The following is a 26,898-nucleotide window of genomic DNA, read 5'->3' as shown; positions in this document are numbered from 1 at the left end:
GCTGATGCGTTAGGCCAAAGGTAAAGAAACCTGTAAGCCAGCCACACAGGGTCTGCGGCAGTCCCAGGTGCAAGCCCTCTTGTCACAAGCCCTGTGCGGGCAGCAACTGCTTGTATTGAATCATCGCAATATTTTAATAGCTTTTGCTTTTCCTTTTGGGGGGACGTGATCAAAATTTCTTCATTTTTGAGCGTGTGAGATGGAGACTTCAGCTGGGGCTCCAGCAGGCACCTCCATTCCCTGCCGTGCGGGGTGGGTGCTGCGGCCCTCACGGCCCAAGGGCCGGGGGCGCGACCGCGGCCATTCCGGGTCCCCCGCTCCGTTTGATCCTTGTCCCCTAAGGAATTAATTAGACACCATTAGGAAGGACCTCCCCACGCAGACGCTGTACTTGGCACCACTGAGTCCAGCTTCCCCCGGACACAGAAACACGAAATAAGGGAGCCGCGGGAGGCCGCGCCCCGCCCCGCCGCCGCCCCGCCGCCGCCCGCCCCTCCGCGCCCTCCCCGCCGCCCTTAAATGCGGGGCCGGGGCGGCGCTGCCGGGAAGGTGCCGCCGCCGCCGCCGGGAAGGTGCCGCCGCCGCCGCCAGCATGGCCGGGCCGGGCCGGCGCCTCGCCTCGCTCCTGCTGCTGCTGTGGGGCTGCCTCTGCCCGCCCGCCCGCGCCGGCCTCTACTTCAGGGAAGGGCAGCACTGCTACAAGCCGGCCCCGCGCAAGGCTCCCGGGCTGAGGTGAGGTTCGCCCCTCGGAGCGGCGTGGCGGAGGGGAGCCCGGGGGAAGGCGCCGGCGCCGGGGCCGCTCCGCTCCGCCGGCCCGGGGGCTCTGCAACCCGGGGTCCCCGGGGCGGGGGTGGGGGGTGGGGGGGGTCCGCCGCGGTCACGGGACCGGTCACGCTGCCTGCTGTCACGTGACCCGCGCCGCTCGCCGGTCCCTCGCAGCCTCGTTACGAAACTCCATAAAAAGCTGTTTTTTAAAAAAAAAAAAAAATCCCCTCATTTGCCTGAGAACCCAGGCATGGCGGCAGGGGAGGTAGCTCTTTCTGCCCCGCCACAGGACCTACCCCCGCCCGCACGAGTACCTGGACGTCTCGGCGCTGCCCCAGAGCTGGGACTGGAGGAACGTCAACGGCGTCAACTACGCCAGCACCACTCGGAACCAGCACATCCCCCAGTACTGCGGGTCCTGCTGGGCCCACGGCAGCACCAGCGCCTTGGCAGGTACGCTGCGCGGGGGGCTGCCGGCGCGCCCGCCAGGCTCTTGCCCCCCGTCATTTATGGTTTTCGGTAAGCTTCAGCTTACAAAATCGCCGGTATAAAGAAGAGGCGCCAAATTACTGCAGTGACTAACGCAGCAAAACCGAGGTTGAGATGTCTGTGAATACACCAGGAACAGTGGGAATTCCCAAGCTGGCAGCTGAAGGCGGTTTAGTTTCAATAGAGAAAGCGATCAGGGAGGCTGTCCCCACCCTCTCAAAGTCGCGCGAGGGGGGAATGCTGGCACGGTTAAGCAGCCGCTTGCAGAGGGAATGGGTTCACAGCTCCGTGCGTTCACAGCTCCTGCCCAGCTGCTGGCTGGGGCCTGGAGCAAGAACTGGGCTTTCTGCCCCTCCTCTTGGAGGCGCGGTGCTGGTAGCAGCAGATGCGAAAGCAGTTCTCGTGTCTCCTTCCCTTTTTGTGGTACCTCAGCCTGCTGCACTACGCCTGCAGCAGCAAAGGGCTGCTCCAGTGATGCCGGGATGTGAGGAAATGAAAGCAGCTGCCTCTCGTGCGAAGGGCCCGCAGGGTATCGGCTTCAAGAGCCCCGTCACTCGAATGAACTGACTACCACAGCGTACAGACAAATCCCGTTGCAGCAGATGCCTTTCTATCAGCGCTTTTCTTGGGGAAAGGGAAGTAGGCGTTTGCTTCAGCTGGAGAAATATTTTCTCTAGAGAGAATACACGATGATTTGCATGCCACAGTAACGTGCTGAAGTGTTGTCTGCACAGGGGGGCTGTAAGAGGATTAGCTGTGAAGGAGAAATAGAGGAAATTGTGCAGAAATGGGAAGAGAACGCAGGGGTGAGCAGCCAGCAAGAATTGCAAAGGATCTGTTCTTCAGCAGTACAAGAATACAGACATGTACCAAACCTGCTGTGATGCAGTAAAGTACTAGGGTAGATAAAATGTATCAACTTCTTCATTTATATAACTTTAGTTAAAACTTAATTGTGTATGTAGGTATGCCAGTATGTGCATCTTCGTAAGGATAAAAGGTTGATTTTTAATAATCAGAATATTTTTTTAACTGCTGTGAATAGTTAAACCATTCATTCCTTCTTTTGCTGCTGGAAGACTAGGCTGGGATAATGCCTCCCAGTTCTGTCACGTATAATTGAAATGTTGTTAGTACTGATAGGATTAAAAGTACTACAGCGGCATCAGTTAAGACTGTTAATGCACTGTGAGAAGCGGTTTATTTATAAACCGGGACGCTTTTCTGCCACGTAAGCTAGTTGTTTCTGACACAGTAAGGCAGCAGGGTGGCAATGCCTGTCTGAGATGGCAGGATAACAGCGAGATGCTGACATAACCACAAGGATATATTTCTGAAAGCTTTTTGCTTGCTTTAAGTTGCTGCAGACTGTCTCTCAGCCTGGGCCGCATGGGCTTATGACTCTCTGCATGGGTTTATGCATAAATCTTTACTCCTATAAAAGAGGCTAGTGAGAGCTGGTTTTATAATGTGTATTTGACAACTCTTTGCTGTCAAAGCCAGGAAACAGATCTGGAAGTTTTCAGCAGCAGTGATTTGAATTAAAAGAGGTCTAGGGCACTTCAAGGCTTTCAACAGATCTTACTCATCTGCATGTTTTTTCCTGAGTTTTTAATGGAAAAAACTTCCAATGGAAACCCACAATAATAACTCAGCCTGCCGGTGTGAGTTAGGTGGTGCTATGTGCCTCGCTGTCGACAGCAGAGGCTTTTCCAACTGCAAGTACAGTTGCCTGCAAACAGTTGCAGGCTCAAGGAAGGGGAGACAATTTTAACACTAATTGCAATGTGTAACCACCCACGTATTCCACTAACGAAAACCCATTTCTTATCCTTACAGATCGGATCAACATAAAGAGAAAAGGTGCATGGCCTTCTGCCTACCTCTCTGTTCAGAACGTGATTGATTGTGCTGACGCAGGATCCTGTGAAGGTGGAGACCACTCAGGTGTCTGGATGTATGCCCATGACCATGGCATTCCAGATGAGACCTGCAACAACTACCAAGCGAAGGATCAAAGTACGATGCCTATTTCCTTTGCTGTAGGGCTTCATCCCAGGTTTAGCAGATCTTGATATTAAATAAAAGATATTTTGGGGGGTTTTCAGTGTACTGGTTCCTGCCTTTCAGTGCAGTACCTGCTGTTCGACTGACGGAACAGGTTTTCTTTACAGACCTGTGTGTGTCATCTTACTCCAGCCAGACAGCATAGCATTAAGTCATGCCCAGACAAGTTTGCACAGCTAAATTGTTTAAACTTAATCTCTTACATCTGTGATATACAATCTCTAATGTACTGAAATATTTACAAGTGTCGCCTCAAGCTAAACAAAGGAGAAATGTAACCTTTGTCTGGTCAGGTATGACTGGAATAGTGTCTGTATCTGTAGAGAAGCACATCTGAAACGTTTCCTCATTAAAGCGCTTGTGCCTATGAAGTAAAGAATAGTAACTAGTGATTGGAGAGACTTTAAATGTGGTTTCCAGAAAGGAATTTAGTTCACCAGAAAGAGTATGTATTAGTAATTAAGTTATTAATATCTGCCTCAAATAGGTTAAAAGGAAAAAAGCTTGGTGCATGCCCTGGTTTTGGCTGGGATAGAGTTAATTTTCTTCCTAGTAGCTGGTGTAGTGCCGTGTTTTGGATTTAGCATGAGAGTATGTTGATAACACACTGATGTTTTAGTTGTTGCTAAGTGGTGCTTACAACAGTCAAGGACTTTTCAGCTTCCCGTGCTCTGCCCGGTGCCCAAGGAGCTGGGAGGGGACACGGCCAGGACGGCTGGCCCCGGCTGGCCCAAGGGCTATGCCATACCGTATGGCGTCGTGCCCAGTATAGAAACTGGGGGGAGTTGGCTGGGGGGCAGCGATCGCTGCTCAGGGACGGGCTGGGCATCGGTCAGCAGGTGGTGAGCAATTGCATTGTGCATCACTTGTTTTGTATATTCTATTATTATTATTTTCTCTTCCTTTGCTGTCCTGTTAAACTGTCTTTGTCTCAACCGATTGGGTTTTACTTCTGTTTTTTCTGATTTCCTCCCCCGTTGCACTGCGGGGAGGGAGGGTGAGCGAGCAGCTGCGTGGTGCTTCTTGCCCACTGGGGTTAAACCCCGACAGTGAGGTATCATTAATTCGCGTGAAGAAAAGCATTCTCTTGCAGTGCTAATCTCACTTTTGTTTTGTAGAGTGTAAGAAGTTCAACCAGTGTGGAACTTGTGTCACTTTTGGAGAATGCCATGTGATAAAGAACTACACTCTCTGGAAAGTTGCTGACTACGGGTCTGTCACGGGAAGAGAAAAAATGATGGCAGAAATCTATACTAATGGACCAATTAGGTAATAAAAAAAATCTTGAATAGTTGTTTATTTACTAGTAATATTGGGATTTAAATACTTGACACTCATTCTAATGACTGAAGTGTACTTCTCCACTCTAGCATACGTTAGCAGCTCTGCACTAGTGTGCAGACTTTAGCTCGTTTGTAGATAAATTGAGCTCTGAAGTCAAAATGCAAGAAAACAAATTGGTTTTTAGCCAGGCCCCTGCCCCGATCCCCTTGTATAAAAATGCTTTCTCTGTTTTGTTACAGCTGTGGCATAATGGCTACTGAGAAGTTGGATGCTTACACTGGAGGACTTTATACAGAGTACAACCCCTCGCCTGTGGTGAATCACATTGTATCTGTGGCTGGCTGGGGTGTAGAAAATGGAGTAGAATACTGGATTGTTCGTAACTCATGGGGTGAACCCTGGGTAAGGAAACTTGGGAACAAACATGTTTGCAGAATGACTTTAGAGGAAAGGTGGGGGTTTTCACTTGCAAACAGGAGGTTGCAAAGCTGCAAAGCCGGTGGACAGGAAAAGTAAAAGTTTCTTTGAACTAGACTAGCAATTAAAAAATGAAACCTAACTAATTTGAACACAAGGATATTCAGCCAAAGTTACTTGAGTAATGTCAACTCAATCTGAAACGCTGCCCTTCCATGGACATGCAGCTCCTGTTACGGGCAACTGTAAATTAGTTAGTTGTAGGCACAAATCAAGTCGCATACCTGCAATAGATGAGGGGGATGTAAATTCGCCAAAGCAGATTGCCCCTTTAAACAAGGCTGCCCTGTGAACCCAGTGTTACACTCCATAGAATCATAGAATACCGGGTTGGAAGGGACCCCAAGGATCATCTGGTCCAACCTTTCATCTTGAGTGAACTCCTAGATTTCCTTAAAGCATTTATATTTGGAAGACAGAACAGACTCAATAGCATGTGTTTTCTGTAGTTATGTTTTCTAATTCACAATGCAAATTAATTCTTTACAGGGTGAAAGAGGGTGGCTGAGAATTGTGACGAGCGCATACAAAGGTGGAAAAGGAGCACAATACAACCTTGCTATTGAAGAGGACTGCGCATATGGCGATGTTGTACTTCCTTGATTCTACAGTGTACATCTTTCTGTTTCGGAAGTACTTTGTTTCAAAGCTTCCCAGAACCACCTTTCTCTGTTTAAAGGAGAGCAGTCTAAAACTCTTTTACAGTTCAACACCATCAGGCAGTTCTGGAAAACTAGCCCAGATAGCAACACACAATGTCTTCAAAGTAAAATAAATACAGAACTGCCTTTAGATAATTATTTACAACTTAAAAAAATGTAATTTACCCGTGCAAAAGTTGTCTGCCTTAATGCACACTATTTAAATCATACTGACTTAGTCACAGAAACTGTACATGTAGATTTCTATTTTTTTAAAATACGAATTATGTAGACATACTGGGAAGGAAAAAGTATACTCAATATTTGGGTTGAGAGCTTATATTAAATTCTCTGACAATATTGAGCAAATATCATCTCAGAATAATGCAGATGAAAAAAAAAGAAAACCCTAAGCCTGGACATGCTATATTCAAAAACTAAATCTCCTGTTGTTTCCTTGGACTCCTGGTGAAACTGTGGTTGGAAGTCTCATGTAATGCCGTTGCTTTTATCCAACCAAAATGATGTAACAGGAATTACTTTGATCAAAAGACAAAGTCTAAACACTTAGTTATTTAGTCAGTCTTTGCTCAAATTCCCTGCTTTAATCTGTGACTGGCCGTGCCATATTTCTCCTAAAGAGGCAAAGCGTAAAATGCCACATGCCAGAACTCTTTGCTGATTTAAAGAAAGGTAGCAAATTCTCTTCTTAGTAACTGACTCCGTTTTGAAGTGGCAAATCAGTGCCATATAAAGTGTTACTAACTGGCATTGTTAATTGCACTTAATAAATGGACATTTTTTCTCTTACATGACTGTATGTTTTTAGTCATCCTTTATTGTTGTACCTAACAAGCAGTCTCACATGGCAGACTAGTGCCAATAAGGATTAATTCTGCCAAGCTGCAGTGCCTGCTGTAACTTAAGTTCCTTTGAGATACGAACATGGTAGTGTAATAGTACTGATCGCAGCATCATGGAAGTTTTAACTAGTTAAAAATCATCTGTGTGGGTAAGTACAGAGGAACTCGAGCCTTTAGAGGAAGCAATACCAAGCCTGAACGCGGAGGAAAGCAGAAGTATACTTTGAACAGCTCGCAAATTTGCAATGGACAGAGCAACGAACTGCTCTTATCACTAAAAGATGACACAGGTGATATGAAGCCCTAGAGGGTGAACTGTTTCTGTAGCTAATTCCACAAAAGAAAGGAAGTCAGGGGCTACAAACAGCCAAACATGTCTGCTAATTCTACTTAAAATATTATGAAAAGTAGGTCTCATGCAGGTTTAAATGGTGAGAGTTAGCTGGAATGACAGTACATCTTCTATTCAAAGATACGCAAAGAAGTTCAGAACAGCTTCTGCAGAAGCAAGTTTTGCCCTTTTCAGGCTGTGCTTTAAGTTCGTTAGAGCGCTGTAAGTGGTGTTAGGGTAAGCTCAGTCACCGTGGAGTACGTAGGTGAGGGACCGGCTGAGGAAGGGGAAGATGCACTCCTGCTTAAAAGGATTTAAGAACCTATACCATTGTCTCAAGAACTATGGTAGTTTAGAGTTCCCATTCATGGATCAGTGACAACAGAGAAGAACAAAGTGATGTCCTTTTTAAATTTACATCCATGTCACTCTCTTTCAGAAAGCAGGCTCTTCAGAAAACAGATGTGCTTGGAAAAGCACAATGGGCTTGTCTATACCCCTCACTTTTAAACAAGCTATTTGTACAAAGACAAATCCAGCCGAATGAACGGAAAGAGCGGTCTTAGTGAAACTTAGAAAGAAATCTCTGGAAAAGAAAAACACCTTTATTTAAAGGTAAATTATAATCTCAGGTGTATCCCCCACTGTTTGGCATCAACCAGGACAGAGCAGAGGAGATAAGTATAAAAACCAAGCCACAACAAGCAGTAATGAAATCTCTGCACACATTCATGTTTTTGGACAGCAGTAGAATTCCAACATGGTAATGAAACTTACCAGTAACGTTTGATGCATCTATTTAACAAAAAAATAGATTCTGAAAGATAACACACTCACATAGGATTCATCTGTTAATACAAAACTAACCTTGATTGATTGTTAAAATTCCACTTGTGTTACACAAAACAGGTTTTTTTTCATAGCAGTAAATATGTAGGATATTTAGAATTCTAACACAATGCAAAGGTGAGAAAGAGGCATTATGGCTTCTCTGCAGCACAGAGCTAATCAAACAAATTCCTTTTTTACAACTCGTAACATCAAAAACTAGAGCATTCAAGATTTAGTCTTCAGAGAACCATCTGCAAAGTATTGTTACTAGGAACTACCTTCCCCATTCTTCAGGTTTTGTATATTACACAAAGAATCAGCGACACATTCTGCAAGTAACCAAAATAGCATTCTTGCAAATAAATCTGTTTCTCTCCTGCTATCCCTGTCAGAATATTCAGATTTATACTGATTTGTGTAACACCAGAAAACCCTTCAGTATTACTCAGTCTTCCAAAGTACATTAACAGTCCTCCGATATGAAGCTCAAGGTCACCACACAAGTCAATCAGATGCCCTTCAGCCCTTTCTTCCTTGGTTTGGGTTTGTTGGTTTGGGTTTTTGGGTTGGTTTTTTTTCTGCTGTGTTGCCCAGTTATAGAACCTTACTGGTGGAGAGTGTGGCAAAGCAGTGATCGTGTGCTCTGCATTCTTGATATTTTCCACTGCTCAGTTCATCATAATAAAGTTAGATTTGCAATGAGCTTAAAAGAAAAAAAAAAAAAAAAAAGTGTTCAGTACATTACTCCGATTTATCTGTTTGTTTGCATGCAGATTTCTGCATTATGTAAATACTCAGGATTTTAGGGTCTGGCCAGATGTTGTTGTTTTAGGATAGGAATGTATTATGACAGACTACTTCCCTTCCTATCCCTTCCTTACTACAGCGCTTGTTCTCAAAAAGCAGTAGTTGTCTTCACGTTCCTCACTACTACCCAGAGATTCTTGATTAAAGGAAAATTGCTAAACACAGGCCCTCAAAAGGGAAGTTATCTGTGGAAAGATCTGGCAGGCATTCCTATTTTTAGCAAGCCTCCTCCTAAACATTATTTGCAAATTGTAACAAATAGAAGAGGAAGAAGGTACACTATCAATACATGTGACTGACTTACCTATAAACTCAGTGACAGGATCATGTTCGCCTTCTGTTTTAATAGTACCTGCAATACTTTCATTCTCCAAGATTGGAAGAAAAAGCTGTACAAAGTCTGAGGTATATGGAGGAGCAATCACATCCAGCACCTGAAACAGCAGACAAAAATGGGTTATTCTTCCAGTTAGAGGGGTAGCAGGGACAATATTTAATTCACAATACTAGTCTTGAAAGCATACAAGTAGTTGCGCCTGAGACCTCTTGTTCTCCATACAAGTAATTAATTATGTATTCTTGTGGTACTCTACCCAGTACCTTAACACTTTCAGGAGTCAGTAGGACGAAGTCACCTCTTAGTGAATACTGATATTACATACACATTGCTCAAAACCCGATCTCGTATCTTAAAATATTTTTGAATTGAAGGCAAGCTGATTTAATATCCAAACACATACAACTGATATTAAAGTTTATTTCTCTATGTTAGCAAACGCAATTTTTGCTACTGACCTCTGTAACAAAATATCTGATGAGAGAGATATCTGTATCTAGCTTCTCCAGGCATTTGCGGATATAGCTGACAACAGGTAGGACATATCCTCGGCTGAGTAAGTGCACCATTCTATCCAAGAGAGTCTTCTTCAACTCCAGCTGATGGCGAGGGTCAGGGGGGCGGAGGGGGAGGAGAAGAAAACAACAGATTAGAACTTCCTCTCAAAAGTGCGCAATTTTTAGTGCTCATTCTTATTGATTCAATGTCTGCTACGTTACTTTTTAACCATGACCACATTCCTAAATTAAACTCTTAAAACCCCTGTGACAGTGAAAGCTGTTATCTTGAGTAAGTGTAACTAACATGAAGGGACACAAATACCAAATCCTTTGACAATTACCTGCTCCATTACATCAAGCTGCGAATGTTCTGTTTCGAAGAGCTTGACAAGAAGCTGTAGAACTTGGGGATGAAGCAGCTGATGGCATGTACTGATCTGCAAAGAAGAGAATAAAGTTAGATCCTCAGAACTTCGATTTAAAAACCGGTGCACCAGTCTATTAGACAAGTTCACATTGACGTTCAGTGCCAGATGTAAATTCTTTTAGAAAAGTATTCCACCATTTCCTTCTTTGATGCCTAAGTTTTCCTAGTGTAAATAATGCTGAGATGACAAAACCAAATAATTAACTCTGAACAGAAACAGATTCATCTCTGTGTATTTACTGACTTACTGCAAATGATAGGCATCCAGTGAACTGGATGTACGTCCAGTTACAAGCATCAAAAGTGTTTTTACTCTCCAGCAAGATTTTATATGCGCTTTTACCTCATCCAGTAATGCCAGATGAACCGGAGTGTGATCAGTCTGCAGCTGGAAGTATCGTGGTTCTGACACTGTCCAATCCACCCACTTTAATACACCCATTGCCACCACTGGGAACCTACAGAAGAAGAGATCACTTCAGCACAGGAGCATCAAAAAAAAAAAAAAAAACAAAAAAAAAAACCCAAACAAACAAAAAAACCCAAACCAAACCAAAACAAAAAACCCACACCAAAACAAAACTCAAAAACCCCTCAAACCTCAAAACAAAAAACTCCCAGGAAATTTAAAAAAAAAAAAAAAAATCACCTTTCAGTATATTCTAATGGTTCCAAATTTCAGTTTAACTTACAGCAGAATTAGTAAAGCTCAAAAAATTTTGTTTGAAAGGTTGCCAGCACATCGAGGGGGACAGGCCAGAGCAAAATTCTTTCTACAAAGACACTCCCTGCTCAGCACAAAATGCAAAACATAAGCAATGAGATTCATGTACGCTCCGAGTTTGTTCCTGTTTATTCAATGTCTGCTATTTCATACTTTTAAAAGGAGAAGAAAAAGCATCTATTTGAAAGCCTCTATTGCTAGGAAAGCTTTATTAGGAAGACAAAGTAATCTGACATCTGTTTCCAGCAGCAGAGAAAAGCATGTTCTGTGACACAAGGACAAATTGTCAGTGAAAGCCAGAATCTATGTCCTCAGGAAAGAGATTCCAAGAAGTCAGATGTACAATTCTGAAAGCTGCTTTCAGACCACATCTTCACGTATTCCACAACGAGGATGTTCTCACAGAGTAGCCCATAAAGGCATTTCCCTTTAGCAGTACTGCCTCTCTAAATAATACCTTCCTTCCAACAACTGAAGCTTGGGACGAGTCTCTCTGCTCACCTGATGCACTGATAAAGAGTGCTCAGTTCTGCAACCAACTCCGACGCTCCTTTGTTCTCATTGCAGCACAGATTGTGAACAGTTTCAATGGCTTTTGAAGTTGACTTGAGTTCATCCTTGTTTATGCTGACTCTCTTGTTCTGAAAAATTGCAAAGTTTGAATGCAAGAGTCATGGATATACAGGATGTCTTTGGTTATTTAAGGAAAGGAATTGTAACCTGTGATAAGCCTAAGATTACATCATATTTCTCAAAATTCAGACTCAAATGCAAGTTTCAGAAGAACTAAGTATCAATGAGCTGAAGTACACGGATGTTTGCTTTATTTAATTCCCTAAGAATTACTCTATCCACTTCATAGAATTAAATTCCTCTTCCTCTGAAGAAGCACATACGGTTCTAGTAGCAGAGAACTGCTACTGATAACCTTTGGGGGGCGGTGGGGGAAAAGAGCAAAAATACTCAGTGTGCTCAGGCTTTTATAGTACTATTTGATCCTCAGGGATCTTCAGGATCAACATTTTTTAGTCATTTCAGTTGAAGCCAGAAACATTTCATATTAAAATATGTAAATCAAGCTGAATGCATTATTTTAAACTGAGTAACTTCATGACCATACATTTTCTTCAGCACAGTCAGGCCACTGTAGGTAAAAATAACGTTATTCACAGAACTGAACATTACCTTTTTCCACATCTCTACTACACTAGCTGCATATGCCAGTATGTGAATATATTTATGTTTGTGGTCCTGGTTGATCTTAGCACCTGGCTTAAACAATGACTGCATGAAGAGGTCCAGAAAGGCAGGTACTCGAATCTGTGAAGAAAATGAATGGTTTATTAGAGCCTGAGAATTATGGGAGGTGACTAAAACTATAATTTTTGCATCTGATATACCTTGCATAGAATGAAGTATTACACATTCCCCTTTGGGAGCAGGTGAGCTCGTTTTCTGAAGAGACCCAAACTTTTGACACATACACAGAAAAAAACCAACAAAACCAATACAAACAAACAAAAACCGCACCCCACAACAGAGCTACAGACTATGCTGCTAAAGCAACTAAATGCCACCATTTGTTACCAGAACCCATGTTAGAACGAGTCAGTGGGATATCTGAAACGTGCCATTCAGGCCTACTTATAACAAACTGCAAAACTGGGTGGGGTTTTTTTATTAAAAGAAGTTAATTAATTCCTTGCCGTCTTTATCTCCTATTGAGAAATTCTTTAATTAATTTAATTATATGTAAAAAAACAACTTGGAATGATTAAAAATAAGTAAATAAATAAATCCACAAGCTAATGCAAAATAGAATACAAGTAGTAGTTTCACATTTAGACATTACTTCAAATTATAGAGGGATGAGTCTGAGTGCTAACTTCTATTTTGTGTCGATACAACACTTAACACAAGACAACCTCGTATTTCCGAGTGCTACTGTAACAGAAGTAAGTTTCAGAGGTTATAAAAAGATAGCTACTAACCAGTTCTACTGGAGGTGGGTCCATGCTTGTAAACATTTTGAACAGGACAGTGATATCTGCTGGATTCAGAGCTCCTTTGGACAACATCGCACCAAGAGCCTGACACGCGCGAGGATAGGAGGCTGCAGTACCCAATGCTAAAGTGATCTGACTGGCATCATGGCCTCTAGATGAAGAGCAAACATACATAGTGACTTATTTTCTGAATTCGGACATTTTCATTTTAGCCTCACTGAGTTAACAGGGCAAATGTATGGAATGTAATGCCTCAGGGCAGAACCCTTTATCCTGGGTAATTACAGAAATAGGTCTGTATTTCCCTTGTTTGTTTCTAAAATGTTCGTAGAATAACAAAAATACAGATTTTTTAATAGACAGAAACTTCAATTCTTTGCTCTTCTTATTTCAGGTCTCCCAGTACAGGACATTGAACTTTTCTGTCGTTCTATGACTAAAGCTTGCTACAAGAACTGCTCTGTTGCAGCTAAAAATTCTCCTTTTGCTGGTAAAGAGTAATCAAGAATGAGCAAAAGACAGCAGTTTACAAATTCCGGTGACTTACATTTCACTAATAATACCTCCCACTTACTTCTCATGAGCATATCGCTGAACCTCCTGAGCAATCCGTCTGACAGCTGACCCTCCTTGCTCTTCTTGAGCTAATATGGACATCATAGATTGAGCAAAAAGGTAAGTGTGTTCTCCATGGCACACCATCTTCTGCGGAAGCACACATCAAAAATCTTATCAGTCAACAAGAAACATCCAAGTATGCTTCTGTGATTAACACTGCCGTAATAGCAAAGATTTCACTGAAATCTACTAATCAAAAGAAACAAAACAAAACAAAAACAGAACACCACAAACAACTAAACAAGAAAACCCAACAGCCAAGAAGAAAGCACAGAAAAGAATAGTATCACTATGGACTGATACCATGCAAGAAGAAATGGCTAAATTGAGAACTTCGTTTCTTAAATGCCAAAATTGAGAGGAAATTCCATCCTACTTACACTCAGTACTTTCTCCACGATATTTAAAAAGTGAGAGAAGTAAATAGCCATCCAAAAGTCATTATGCTATTTCACAGTATGGAGCATACGCTGGGTTGATTCAGATGGCAACTTTCTTGCTGACGTGGATGATAAAAGAATTATTTTAATTTGCCAGGGGATTGACTAGACTGATCTTTAGATCTTGCGTTAAAAGTGAAAGACAACAGCCTGCCTTCACCTTTTTACAATCTATTTAATAAATATAAGAAGTGTCACGTAAGCAACCCAAGGAATTCTTGGCCACAGAATGATCAAAAAAGCATAAATTGCTATTTTTGAACTCAGATATACCTTCTCTGCATAAGATTTTGTAAGATTTGATAAGACGTCAAGATTCTCTACAATCCCACAATGATTTGTATATCCTAATCAGAAAGGAAAACACTATTTTCTTTCCACATAAAAAGGAAGGAAAAAAAACCCCAAAAAACAAACAACAAAAAACACAAATAAAAACCTACAGCAAACTCAGGGAGGTTTTTTTCAAGGTTTTCTTCTCCTCCATCTAAAATTGTTGCCAGAGATGTACGCAGGACTCTGGAAAATACTTCTAGTTGCTGACATGCTGTTGAAACACTGGTTATTTCCCCTTGGTATCCAGCATCAGATATAAGCTATAAAAACAAAAACATCACAGAAAACTTGTATTATTTATATTTATATTTCAGATATCCTAACAAGCCTGGAAGAACACACAGAATGTAAGATTTGCCTCTGCATACGCTTACTGGAATTCACATTCATCTTTTAGACTACAGAGAAGGAAACCAATAAAGATGTAGCAAAAAGAAAGTAAACCATAATGATCTAAGAATACTTCAGAGCACACCAAGACATATCATAATATTCCTTCCCTGTCACGGAAACATACAAAACTGACTGAAGTGTTCCACTGCACTGGAAATCCAGAATTTTCAAATACAGATCAAAGAAAACAAAAAACCAAACCACAACAAAACAAAAAAGCCCAACAAAAACCTCAAAAAGTAGCCCTTCAAACTGCAAAACTATACTTACTACTTGCAACCTGTAACACAATTCCTCCCACCAACATGTACTTGTACTGTTCTGGCATTTGAATAAGCAGTATTATGCAGGAATACATAAAAAGATACAGGCAAGACCACACCCAATATTTGATGCCAGAAAAATTAGCCCTTTATGGATATTCTCATTTATTAGACTTGAGTATACTACCTTCACAGTAAAATTAAGCATTAAACAGTCGGGATGGGCTTCTGCCAACTTGTAAAAGAGATCTCTCCACGTAGTGTGTGCTATCATTTGCTCAAGCCAGGCTGGAGTCTGAAAAGATCAGAGCAATAGAGAGAAACATAAGAATATCTAGTTGCCAAGATCATTAAAAGTAAGCCTTTTACCTCTCAGGAGTCCTGCGAGTCATTATACAGGACTTTATTACAAAGGAGGATGCAGTCAAAGTTTCTAAGTTCTCTAAGCCTCTGAGGACTCCAGTGAAATACAGTTAGTTTTCTGAAACCAGTTGTGTCTTAACAAAAGAGCTTTGAAGATACAATTTCCCTTCCCCCACCATCTACTACTCCATCAGATGAAGGCGTCTATGTAGGATCCACTCATGTAAAGACAGCAACACGGATTCCATGCACACCTCTCCTTCCTCTGTAAAGATGGAATCTGCTTTCCGAGGGTCAAAATGCTTGATAAGTAAGCTCTTTAAATGGTTTTCTACAGTCTCCTGAACTTGCACTGGCTCAACACCTGTATAGAAGGAACAAAAAACTTGGCAGGTGCAATCCAATCAAACATAGCAGCAACATCTTAAATTTTTCAACAAGAACAGAAACTACTCAGAAATTTATCAACATGCAGAAGATGAGAGGAGAGCCATCAGTTCTGCTACCAAGCCACTCTGATACAGACAGATTTGGAGATTCTCAATCTTTTTTTCCTAAATGCAGACCGCTTAGGATCACAGGCAGGTTACACTAGTCCTTTTCCTCTTACTCTCTTCACCAGTCATGCAAACAGCAAGGCCAGGCATCTCACAAGACCGCTACTGGGCACGATAGCAAAACGCATATAACTTAAACACAAAAGGGATTATCAGGATTGGTGCACAAACACACTTACTACAGACTAAAGTCCATCTTTTTAATATATTGGCTATCAGTAGCTTTGATAGTATACTACAAAACAATACACAAAGTAGTAATAAGTAGTTCTACGTTTCTGAGATCAGAGTATAATACTTCTGATATTATACTAGCTAAGGGACAAAGATACCACAAGTTAATGCTGAACATGAGAACCTTCCATCTAACCACCGACCCACTGAAAGGGAATAGTAACTAGTAATAAAGTAATTGTTTTTTTCAATATTAATTATATAATACTATTACAAAATATCGAACGTTGCTAATAGTATCTATGTAACAGTACCCTTGCCCTTGTGCATGAAAACAAAAAGAAACTACAGTTTATGCAGTTGCTTCAACTATATGACCCTTCATAATACACTCTATGGGCATTTCAAGCTGTGCATCAACAGACCACTTATTCTCCGAGCAGAATAAATGTATTACTATAAAGAATTTAGTCACATACAGGATGACAACTTTATAATGATCCACTTCCTGAGTGTGATCAAATTTGCCACCAATTCAGATATTTCTGACAAAAGAAAGCCTACAGACCCAAATTATACTGTATCACTTATACCTGTTTGAATGAGCCACTCTGCCAGCAAATTTACAGTCTGTGCCACTGCCGTGTAGTTTTCAGAGAGGAGCTGGATAACATTCTCTGGAGAACCTCCTGCTTGGAAATACCTGATGAAAGGATTGGAAAAGAACTATTCGAAAGTTATATTATAAAAACAAAACCAACTGGACGCTAAATAAAGGGAAAACAATAGCATCATTTATCTATCTCCACACACACTGCCATACAAAGCGGTAACACTGCATCTATAACACATAACGTGCACCGTAACACACATAAGGTTACGCTCACCTCTTTAACGTGTTAAAGATAGACGGCTCCATTATGTAGTCTGGGGTTGAAAATTTCTTCAGGCATTCTTGCTGGACTTCAGCATCATCTTCTCCCTCTCCATCTTCATCGTCTTGCTGTTGCAAGCACAGTCAAGTCAGCCAGCTCTCGCCCCGCTTCCCCGCCCGTACTCCCACGCTGGGGCTATTTCTGCCCACAGAAACTCACACACCGCACTTCACCACACCAAGCCACCTGCTCCCCAGACAAACACGGCTTCGTAACGGAGAAGGCGCAAAACCAAGCGCCGCCTTGCAGTTGTTTTCCTCCTTTTTAACCCCCTCCGTTAAAAGCCCCAAGGCCCCACCACAGGGAAGCCTTCCCCGCCCGCCTTCCCCGCCTCGGCTCGGAGCCCCGCAGCGGGGAGCCCCGCAGCGGGGAGCCGGCGGCGCCCCTCGGGAGAAGCCCTCCGCTCCCCGGCGCGGCGCGGCGGGAGCGCGCTCCCCCTCACAGGCCGCTTCGGGCCCGACGCCGAGCCGCCGGCTCCCGCCGCACGACCGGGGAGCTCCGCGCCGCCAAGCGCTCACCGTCCCCCCGTCCGCCTCGTTCCCCCACTCCGCCGCGCTGCCTTCGAAGTAATCGGCGTCCTCCATGGCTCCTCCCGCCCCGCCCCGGGCCGAAAAAACCGCCGCGACGGCCGGAACCAGGCCGCGACCGCCCTCCTGGGCGGAGCGGCGCGGAATGGCGGGCGCCGAGAGCGGGGAGCCGCTGCCAGCGCCGGGGAGGGGGGGATCCCCTGGGAGCGGGGGGCGGCTGGTGCCCGAAACCCGGCCCCTTTCTGCCGCTGCGGGACGGTGGGGAATTGCCCGCCCCCAGGCCCGTCCCCCACCCCGGGACGTGCTGAGAGGGGCCGGCGGCAGCGCGGCCTGGGCCGGCGGAGCGGGGCCGCCGTCCCCTCACGCCGCAGCGCGGCTCGTTGCGGGAGCTGGCGTTCGCGGCGGGGAAGCCGGTGCTCGGTGAGTTATGGCTGAAACCGTCCGTGAACGCCGGCGGATAAACGCGAAATACAGAAGTGTAAAAGCTGGCCCCGCGGCGGTGGTTCCCCGGCGGTGGAGGGTCGCTCCGTCCCCGTTCAAGCAGTTCCTCCCCGGTTGGTCACTGCCGGAGAGCCAAGGCAGAAGACAGCATAGAGTCAGAGGGAAAAAAAATAAAGTCAGAGGGGACAAGAAGCCAGTGGAAATTTAAACGCAAACTTCCCTACCCTGCAAACCCTCCCCGGGCCTCCCAGCGCTGCAGCAATTGACGGGGATTGCAAGGGAAGAGGCAAAAACGGGGTGCGTTGCTCTTCGGGCTGCGGTTGTGCAACAGCAGTTTCCTCGCGCTTTCTGAAGCATGAGGAGGATGTTGAACGACAGCAACAAGTTGATGGCAATGATCGAATGTTAGGGTAGAATTAAAACCTGCAGGGTCGTGTGTGTGTGTGTCCAGGTTGAACTCCCAGGGTGTCTGTTAGGGATTTACGCACGCCGGCCCCCGTAACGGGGTCCAACCCTGGGATCCCGCTGGTCGATGCCGGGTCCGAGGGAAGGTTTCCCATTCCTCTTTGATTAGTTCTCAGGCGAGGGCTGGAGCTGGGTGCCTCCGGAGAGGGATCCCTGCCCCAGACCGCATACCCCTGCCACCCACCACCCGATCCCCAAGGCCATCCCCCTAATTCTGCTCGGTGGGCTCTTGGTTTCTTACTGGGTTTCGCTTCGTATGAAGTGGCCTCATCCTGTGGGGGTTGGACCTGTTGGAGCGGGTCTAGAGGAGGCCGCAAAGCCGGCCGGAGGGCTGGAGCCCCTCTGCGATGAGGGCAGGCGGGGAGAGCTGGGGCTGCTCAGCCTGGAGAAGGGACGGCTCCAGGAGACCTTCTTGAGGCCCCCCAGTACTGAAAGGGGGCTTAGAAGAAAGACAGGGACAGACTTTTTAGCAGGGCCTGCAGCGACAGGACAAGGGGGGATGGTTTTAAGCTACAAGAGGGGAGATTCAGATGGAAGAAATGTTTGACTCTAAGGGCGGTGAGGCACTGGCACAGGTTGCCCAGAGAGGTGGTGGATGCCCCATCCCTGGAAACGCTCAAGGCCAGGCTGGAGGGGGCTCTGAGCGACCTGGCCTGGCTGAAGAAGTCCCTGCTTGTGGCCAGGGCTGCCCGGGTGAGCTTTAAAGGTCCCTCCCGACCCAAACCCTTCTGGGACTCTATGAATTGTTTCCTCGGCCCTTCTCGCCTCCGTCCCACTCCCATCTGCTGGATTCAGCCAGTTCTGTGTTTGCAGCGTTCCTTTTCTCGGAGGGTTCGGGCTGGCTCAGCTCCTGAGGCTCCGGCTCCTGCTGGCACCGAGCTGCTCCTGCGCCATGGGGCTCTTCGGGAGGAGGACGCCGTTCATCAGATTTCTTTAGAACAACCCCAGTCCTCGTTGCAGGGGGGTCCCTGCACACCCGCACCCATTGCAGGGGGGTCCCTGCACACCATGGGAGCCACGTAGGAACCGGTGGTGGCCTTGAGGCTGCTCAGCAGCAGCCAAAACACCCCGGTGGTATCAGACACAGCTGTTTTGCTCCCGAACCCAAGGCTGCTGCCGAGAAAAATAACCACCACCATTGCATGTGGGTCCTGCGAAACCACCACTGTCACGTGAGGGTCCTGCAGAAGCACCACCATTGCACAGGGGTCCTGCACAACCACCACACGGGGGTCTCTACGCAACCGCAACCACCGCACGGGGTCCCTGCACAACCACAACCACCGCACGGGGGTCTCTACACAACTACAACCACCGCACGGGGGTCCCTACACAACCGCAACCACCGCACGGGGTCCCTGCACAACCACAACCACCGCACGGGGGTCTCTACACAACTACAACCACCGCACGGGGTCCCTGCACAGCCACCCCCACCGCAGGGGGTCCCTACACAACCACAACCACCGCACGGGGGTCTCTACACAACTACAACCACCGCACGGGGTCCCTGCACAGCCACCCCCACCGCAGGGGGTCCCTACACAACCGCAACCACCGCACGGGGTCCCTGCACAACCACAACCACCGCACGGGGGTCTCTACACAACTACAACCACCGCACGGGGTCCCTGCACAGCCACCCCCACCGCAGGGGGTCCCTACACAACCACAACCACCGCACGGGGGTCTCTACACAACTACAACCACCGCACGGGGTCCCTGCACAGCCACCCCCACCGCAGGGGGTCCCTACACAACCGCAACCACCGCACGGGGTCCCTGCACAACCACAACCACCGCACGGGGTCCCTGCGCAGAACCACGGCCCTCGCAGGCGGGGGGCGGTGCTATGCAAATGAGGGCGGACCACGTGGCTCCGGGGCACCGCCTCCTCCCTCCGCGGAACACGTGACGCGAGAAGGCGGGGCGAGGCTAAGGAGCGGCGCCGATATGCTAATGTGGGCGGGCGGGGTGGGCGGGGCTATGCTAATGAGCTGCAGCCCTCCCGAGCGGCCCAACAGAGCCGCTCGCCGCCCCTATGGAGCCCCTACAGCCCCATAGAGCCACCCCGGCCCTACAGAGCACCCAGGGCCCTATAGAAACCCCTACGGCCCCAGAGAGCCCCCCCAGCCCTATCGGGGGCCCCTCAGCCCCATAGGGACTCCCCATGGCCCATATACCCACCTCTGCCCTATAGGGCCCCCGGGCGGCAGCTCAGCCCCACGCAGCCGCTCGCTCACTCCCCACAGCGGGATGGGGGAGAGAATCAGAAGAGTAAAAGTGAGGAAACTCGTGGGCTGAGATAAAGACAGTTTAATAGGTAAAGCAAAAGCCACGCACGCACGCAAGCAAAGCAAACCAAGGAATTCACTCACCGCTTCCCATCGGCAGGCAGGTGCTCAGCCATCGCCAGGAAAGCAGGGCTCCATCACGCGTGACGGTGACTTGGGAAGACAAACGCCATCACTCCGAACGTCCCCCCTTCCCCCTTCTTCCCCAGCTTTATACGCTGGGCACGACGCCCTGTGGTGTGGGACAGCCCTTTGGGCAGCTGGGGTCCTAAATAAGAGATAAACGTAGCTTTAAGTAGCATCAAGAGGAGCAGTGCCATCAATCACACTTAGAGCTTCGGTGAAGTGCTCGGAATATCACAGCCTCCTTAGCCTTTGTGGTTCGTTTTGCAGGTTAATCCTCCAAAGGAGAACAACGCGAGAAAAGCAGCTCCACCTGGTGATCCAGTCCTTCGCTAGGCGAGGCGTGAAAAAGGTGGTGAGGTTGAAAGAGAGGGAAGCAAATTAAGTGCTGTCGCTCTTTCATACACTTAAAGAATGAGAGAACTGTGGGTTAAGCATGTGCACGGGAGGGTTTGAGAGAGAATGCTGAACGGCGGGATAATATTGCATCTGAATCAAAATAACATTTATAGAAGAATGTGCAGGTAAGCATCAGGGGATGCTCCTAGTTGCCTAACAGTCAAAGCTTAACTGCCAGACGATGTTGCCAAGAAGTTTAATGTGGGATGGCAAGTGATGCGTTAAACCCTTTCCTTTAAGAAGAACAAAAAAGAAAAAGAACACAGAAAAAGAACATAAATATAGGTATAAACATCTCATCTACAATGCAAAGTTTATTGTTTATTATAGCAATGGAATCGATAATAGCAGATGCTGACAGACAGAAAAACAGCTGAGCAGGTTTTTATGAACGATGGTGACAGAATTGGATGAAAGGAGGAAGCAAAAATGCAATTTAGCAGCCCCTTGGCATCACGGAGAACTCCTACAGAAGGAGGTGTTCCCCGCTGGACAACTGCTGACAAGAACTGTTTGCTGTTTCTGTCTCCTAAGGCCTGCACTGAGGACTAAGTGCTCCTTTCCTGCGCTGTGGATATCATTAACCATATCTGGCTTAGCTCTGCTTTGGTTGTTTCTGTGTTTTTTTAAAAATCATATTTGCATGTGTGGAAAGGGAAAGATATAATGCTTACTTTTTAGATTAATTGCCATGGCTGAAGTTGAAGAGAGCAGAAAAATGTAAGCTGGGTGAAGAAGTGGGTTGAGCTCAAAGCTGTCTCTGTCTCCGAACAAGAGAGATGTTTGTCCTGACGAGGAAGGATCATTATTAAACAGCCATCAGGTTACCAGATCACCAATGTATAATGCCGTGTTACGTGCTTGTATATGGAACAGAGCATCGTATGTGCATTTATTTCAGTGTGTGACTTTATGCACCTATGGAGCATATGTTGTAAGAGTGACAAGACACCAAGTTATGATCTTAGGTGGATGGTACTCGTGTGACTAGAGCTACAGAAGAGGACGTGGCACAGAGAAGTGTCTGAACTGTGACGTTAAGAGAGAACTTTTGGTAAAACTCAATTAGTGCAACCCCAGGTTTCCTCCCAAACATAATATCCACATCCTATACCTGGAGGGAGAAGCCAGGGTGGGGCTGACAGCCGTTCTCCAGGAGCAGCAGGAGGGATCGGCCCTTTCCCGTGGGATTGGTGAGCGCTGACGTTAATGGCTCGGAAGGTGTTGCAGGAGCACAGAGGGTGTATTGGCACCGCATCTGATGGCAGACACTCCCAGGTGTTGCTGATGTGCATTAATTAATAAACAATGGCTTTGTTCTTTGTCCTCTCAGCTGTGGTTCCTGCAGGCCCTTGCTAAAAAGTGGCAGAAGAGAGAGCCCGAGAGCAGGAGGTTATTCAGAGGGTCTGAGGGGGTGGGGGCTGGTCCCAGGTCCACCCTTTGGGGTCCCTGGGTTTGCCAAAGAACCCCAGTGCTGTTCACACAGTTGTGGGGGATTTCCTTCGCACCCTCATGATCGCTTGGGGCTGCTGCTGGTATTTCCCATCACCCTGGGCCAGCTAGGGCCCCTCCAGGGCTGGGTGAGGGCCACGGGCTGCTCCTGAGCTTGCCCGCAGCAACCCGCGACGTCCCCAGTGTGTCTGGGGCTGAGGCGTGCGGCAGTGGTGCTGGGAGATGGGGCTGCCACAGGGATGGGGGTGCCTGCAAGGCAAGCACCTTCCCATCCCCACAGCACGCTTTGTGGCCCTTTTGGCATGCACCGAGCCCCTTCATTTGTATTTTGTGGTGCCCCGGTGCCCCCCGTTTCCCTTCTGAACCCCTCAATTCACATTTTGGGCTGCCCCTGAGGTCTCCGTGTGCCTTTCTGCATGCCCCTGGCCTGTGTGTTTGTCTCACTGTGTGCCCAAAAGTTTTCTGTTTAGCTTTCTCCCCTGTCCCAACAGTTTTCCAGGTGCTTTTTTGTGTGCTCCTGGGTCACTGTTTTCCTTTCCCCTCCGTTTTACTGTATTGTGCCTCAGAGCCTTCTGTGTGTCCTCTAGTCCATGCAGAACCCATCCACTTCTCAGCGTCCTCACAACTGCTCCCATCTTGCTTCAGCACCCCCCAGCTGCTCTCTAGTCCACTTGAGAATCCTTTAAGTCCCTCAAGTTCCCTTGTACCTCTTCCTTTGCCTTTTGGTGCACCCCAGGGGGCAGCCGCAGCACCTTCTCTTCTCCTGCTGTGCTCTAGAGCCCCGTTTATCCTCTGGTCTCATCACGACCCCTCCTTTTGCGTTTTGCTGTGCCTCAGTGCCCTCTGTGTGGCACCTTTTCCCCTCAGGACCTGCCCCAGGTGCTCTCTGCTTCCCTCAGAACCCTCTCCCTTGGCCCTTGGTGTCCTAAGGGCCCCCGCATTGACCTTCGCTGTGCACCAGAACCCTCCTTTCGCCTTCATCGCACCTCAGAGCCTGAGGCACTTTTGCTGCCGTGACCCCGCGTTATTACGTTTAATCTGTTCCCAGAATGAACGTATCATTACAGCTTTTCCCACCCACACTTTTCCCAAGCCACCAATATTTTAGGATGGAAGGAGAAATCCCTGCCCCTTCTGGTTTCCATGGGGGACAGGGGACACGCGTCTCCATCTGCTCTGCTGGGGAAAGGGAGAGGGGAGAGCCCATCCCATGATGCGGGGGGCTGGCGAGCCGGGGTGCTCTCCCTGTGCGCCGCAGCGTGAGGCACAGCACCGTCTGATCAGCTCCAGGTGCAAAATGAAGCGGATCCTTCCGTCGGGGGGTCGGGGGGCTGCCAGGGAGGCGCAGCCTGTCCCAGCCCCGCTCACCCACTATGGCTCAGTGGTGACTCGGCCGTGGGGGGAGCTCCCGGGACGCTGCCCTGAGCTCCTGAAACACGCAGCCCACGGGGAGAGCCAGGTCAGCACCTCGCTGGCCCTTGCTCAGCCTGAGCACCTCCTGCCACACGGCCACCCTGGGGGTCCCCCTTCCCCCCGGGCTCGCACCGGACCCCCCACCCTCCCCGGGTAACCAGCCGCTATGGGTGACCGTCCTCCGGCCGCTGCGGTGTCCGGCTGCGTGCTGCTCCTCCCCGCAGCAAAGCCCCACAAAGGCTCTTTTAATGCCTTTTGCAGGAAAATGGTATTTCCCTGTGGGTCCCAGATGCCTTTCAGAGCCCAGGCCACCTCTGTAAAGCTGCCCACGAGCTGTGGCGGCAATAGCTGGGACAAAAAGTGACATAGCTAATGCCTCGCTAACGCTTTCGCTGACCCCTTCCTGTAAGGAGCACAAACCTGGGCTGGGGAGCGCCCCGGGAAGCGCTCGCGCCCCTCTGAGCAGTCAGGAGCTGGTGGCACCTCAGGTGAGAGGCTGTTTCAGTCCCTGCTCCCCGCTCCTGCCACGGGCTCAGGGCCTCCAGCTGCACTGAGGCTCTTGCAATGCACTAGAGAGAAGAGAGAGAGGAGAGAGAAGAGAAGAAAGTAGAGAAAAGAATAGAGAAAAGAATAGAGAATAGAGAAACAAAAGGAAAAAAGATTAAAAAAAAGATGGGAAAAAAATGGGAAAAAAAAGATGGAAAAAAAAAATGGGAAAAAAAAAGATGGGAAAAAAAAGATGGGAAAAAAAGATGATGGGGAAAAAAAGATGATGGGGAAAAAAAGATGATGGGGAAAAAAAGATGATGAAAAAAAGAAAAGAAAAGATGAAAAAAAAGAAGAAAAGAAAGAAAAAAGAAGGCCAAACCTGCCGGCAGCCGGCCGCGTTCCCTAGCAGCGTTCGCACCGCTGCGGTTCAGGCCCGCAGCCGAGGCCGCTGCCAGCCGAGGGATCGCAGCCGCGGCGGGGGCCCGGCCCCGCGGCCCCGCACCAGCGGAGAAGCCGCCCCCAAAGCCGCTGCCCCGCGGGAGGCGAGGGCCGGGCCGGGCCGGGCCGGGCGGGTTTGCCCAGGAGAGGGCAGCAGGCACCCGGCGAGCGGGCGGGAAGGGCCCCGGGGCGGGGGGGGGCCCCGGGGCGGGGGGGGGCCCGGGGGGCGGCGGCGGGATGCTGCCAGGGCTCCCAGGAAAAGGGGGCTGGTGGGCGGGCAGGGGGGCAGGGCGAGCAGCGGCAGCCCAGAGTTTGCAGTCGAAGCGCAGAACAGCGCTGCTACACCCCAAGTGCCACCGCTGCTGCAAAAAGCCCTCCCTCCTCACCCACGGGGTGTTTCTTGCCAGGCTGCGCGGGCAATGCTGCTCCAGCACAGGGCAGCGAGCATCCCAGCTTCCCCGTTCCTCGGAGCCCGTCCCAAACACCACCCTCCAGGAGCCGCTTTGGGGGGCGCGATGGGCTCAGCACCCCAAAGACGCCAGACCTTTGGGCAGCACCGTCTGCGCCGGAGCTGGCACCGAGCGAGATAGGACAGGAGGAGCTGAAAGGTTTTAGCCCCAGCGATAGGAACATCCCTGCAGCGACGGGGCAGCTGCGCCCAGCGCTAACGAAGGAGGGAGGACAACCTGCCCCGTTACCTCCTGCACAGCCCCAACTCACCCCATCAACCCCCAGTGGGCAAGGGAGGGCTGTACTGGGACCCCCATCCCCTGGGCTTTCCCTGTCCCCTACCTGCAGCCACGGGGAGCCCAGCTGCGCACCCTGCTCAGCACCCAGCAGGCTGGGGGATGCTTGGGAAACACCGTGTCTCCGGGGGACAGGAATTGTCCCCTCTCGGACTCCACGGTCTCTGCAGGCAGCCTGGGTGTCCTCCCCGGAGTGGTGGCTGCCCTGTGCTCCTCCGGAGGGTTAGAGGCTGCGGGGACAGGCACCGCAATCGCCAACGCTATTGCGCACCACCTCCGTGACCCATTTCGGCACCTCTCTGGCACACAGCACCCGCCCCGGGGCTGCAGCTCACCCTGTGAAACAAGGGACCCAAACACCCGTGAACCCCACCTCAACGCCCCCCCTGGAAGCCATGAAGGGGATCAGCAAGGTCACCCCTCACCGTCCAGCTCCTCTGCTCCTTCCCCCAAGCTTCTCCTACCAGGGAGCGTTGGGGAAGGGCAGTGCTGCCCGCGGCCGCTCGAGCACATCAGGGCCCAGGAGGGTTCCAGCTATTTTCAAGCCGGACGAAGAAGGTCCTCAGGGTTTTGGTTTGAAAACCAGAGCAGCGCTAGGAGGAAAAACAACTGAGTGTCATCTCAGGGGTCAGCGCTGATGGCCAGGAATTCACGAGGTGTTAGCGCACCCTCAGCTAATGCCAGATGCAGGCAGGCCGGCCGGCGAGGGCAGAACGGCAGACGGAGGGAAGGGTGACAAATCCGTCCCAGGAACCGCGGCTCTGCAAGCACAGGCAGGCAGCCAGGCTTGCGCTCCGGGGATTTGCAGAGTACCCGTCCAGATTGCTTTGCAAAAACAAGGCGCTTTTACGCTGAGGGCGGTTTTGGAAAGTACACTGGATTCTTGCAACTGAGAGATGAAGCCCAGGACAGAAAGAAAAAAAAAAAAAAAAAAAAAGGAAAAAAAAAGACAAACATACGTTGTTCCAAGCAGCACATCCAAGAACCTGTTACAGCCACATGAGGCACAAGAACACGAGGACCGCAGGCGTCTGTCACCGGTGTATTGACAAACAGCAGCTCCCCCGAGCAAAGATCAGCCCCGCGGGCGCACGGCTTGTTCTTGGTACCAGCAGCAGATTCTCCGAGGACCTTCGAGAGCACGCTGGTGACGGACCGGGCAACAGGGAGCAGAGCAAGCGCTTGCTACTCCCTCAGCCCCGAGGGAGCCTGTGTACTAGTCCTAATTTGTTTCCTCCATCCCTGCTAATCCTAACCACCCGGAGCAGGAGTTCCCACCAGGGAGAAGGGAATTAAGATTTTCTCGAGGAAGATAATACATTTAAACACAGCACTTCTGAGGAGACCCGGCACTTTTCCCAGCGAGCAGCCCTGCTCTCCGCGCAGCCCGCCCTCTCCCACATCCCCGGGGAGACAGAGATGGCTCCCATCCTGGAGAGCACCAAGCCGACAGAGCAGAGGGGCTTGGAGAAGCAGCAGCTTC

At 48.6% G+C, this 26,898-nt stretch overlaps 2 protein-coding genes across 4 annotated transcripts; one reads left to right on the top strand and one right to left on the bottom strand.

The window, feature by feature from the left end:
* The first annotated feature begins 543 nt into the window (after positions 1-543).
* Positions 544-6,538, top strand: LOC309597022 (cathepsin Z-like). Its single transcript, XM_082325886.1, has 6 exons — positions 544-732; positions 1,055-1,218; positions 3,094-3,273; positions 4,440-4,590; positions 4,845-5,007; positions 5,572-6,538. Exons 1-6 carry the CDS (start codon positions 593-595, stop codon positions 5,683-5,685), a joined length of 912 nt encoding a protein of 303 aa, XP_082182012.1. The 5' UTR covers positions 544-592; the 3' UTR covers positions 5,686-6,538.
* On the bottom strand, positions 6,295-19,874 carry NELFCD (negative elongation factor complex member C/D). Of its 3 annotated transcripts, none has more exons than XM_082325882.1 (16): positions 18,303-19,874; positions 17,147-17,717; positions 16,581-16,696; positions 16,287-16,396; positions 15,217-15,326; positions 14,787-14,894; positions 14,051-14,203; positions 13,124-13,254; positions 12,535-12,700; positions 11,729-11,863; positions 11,045-11,184; positions 10,163-10,277; positions 9,734-9,829; positions 9,351-9,491; positions 8,860-8,989; positions 6,295-8,451 (listed from the first exon to the last, which is right to left on the bottom strand). In XM_082325882.1, exons 2-16 carry the CDS (start codon positions 17,210-17,212, stop codon positions 8,417-8,419), a joined length of 1,752 nt encoding a protein of 583 aa, XP_082182008.1. In that variant the 5' UTR covers positions 17,213-17,717; positions 18,303-19,874; the 3' UTR covers positions 6,295-8,416. The 3 variants fall into 3 exon arrangements, with proteins under 3 accessions (XP_082182008.1, XP_082182009.1, XP_082182010.1); XM_082325883.1 differs by lacking the exon at positions 18,303-19,874 and adding an exon at positions 17,821-17,926; XM_082325884.1 differs by lacking the exon at positions 18,303-19,874 and having other exon boundaries at positions 16,581-16,814; positions 17,147-17,220.
* Between the last annotated feature and the right edge of the window lie 7,024 nt (positions 19,875-26,898).

Source organism: Platalea leucorodia, assembly GCF_965183815.1.
Source record: "Platalea leucorodia genome assembly, chromosome: 13".
Lineage (NCBI taxonomy): Eukaryota > Metazoa > Chordata > Aves > Pelecaniformes > Threskiornithidae > Platalea > Platalea leucorodia.
Note: the sequence above shows the minus strand (reverse complement) of the source record. Positions and strands in the feature narration are given on the sequence as shown.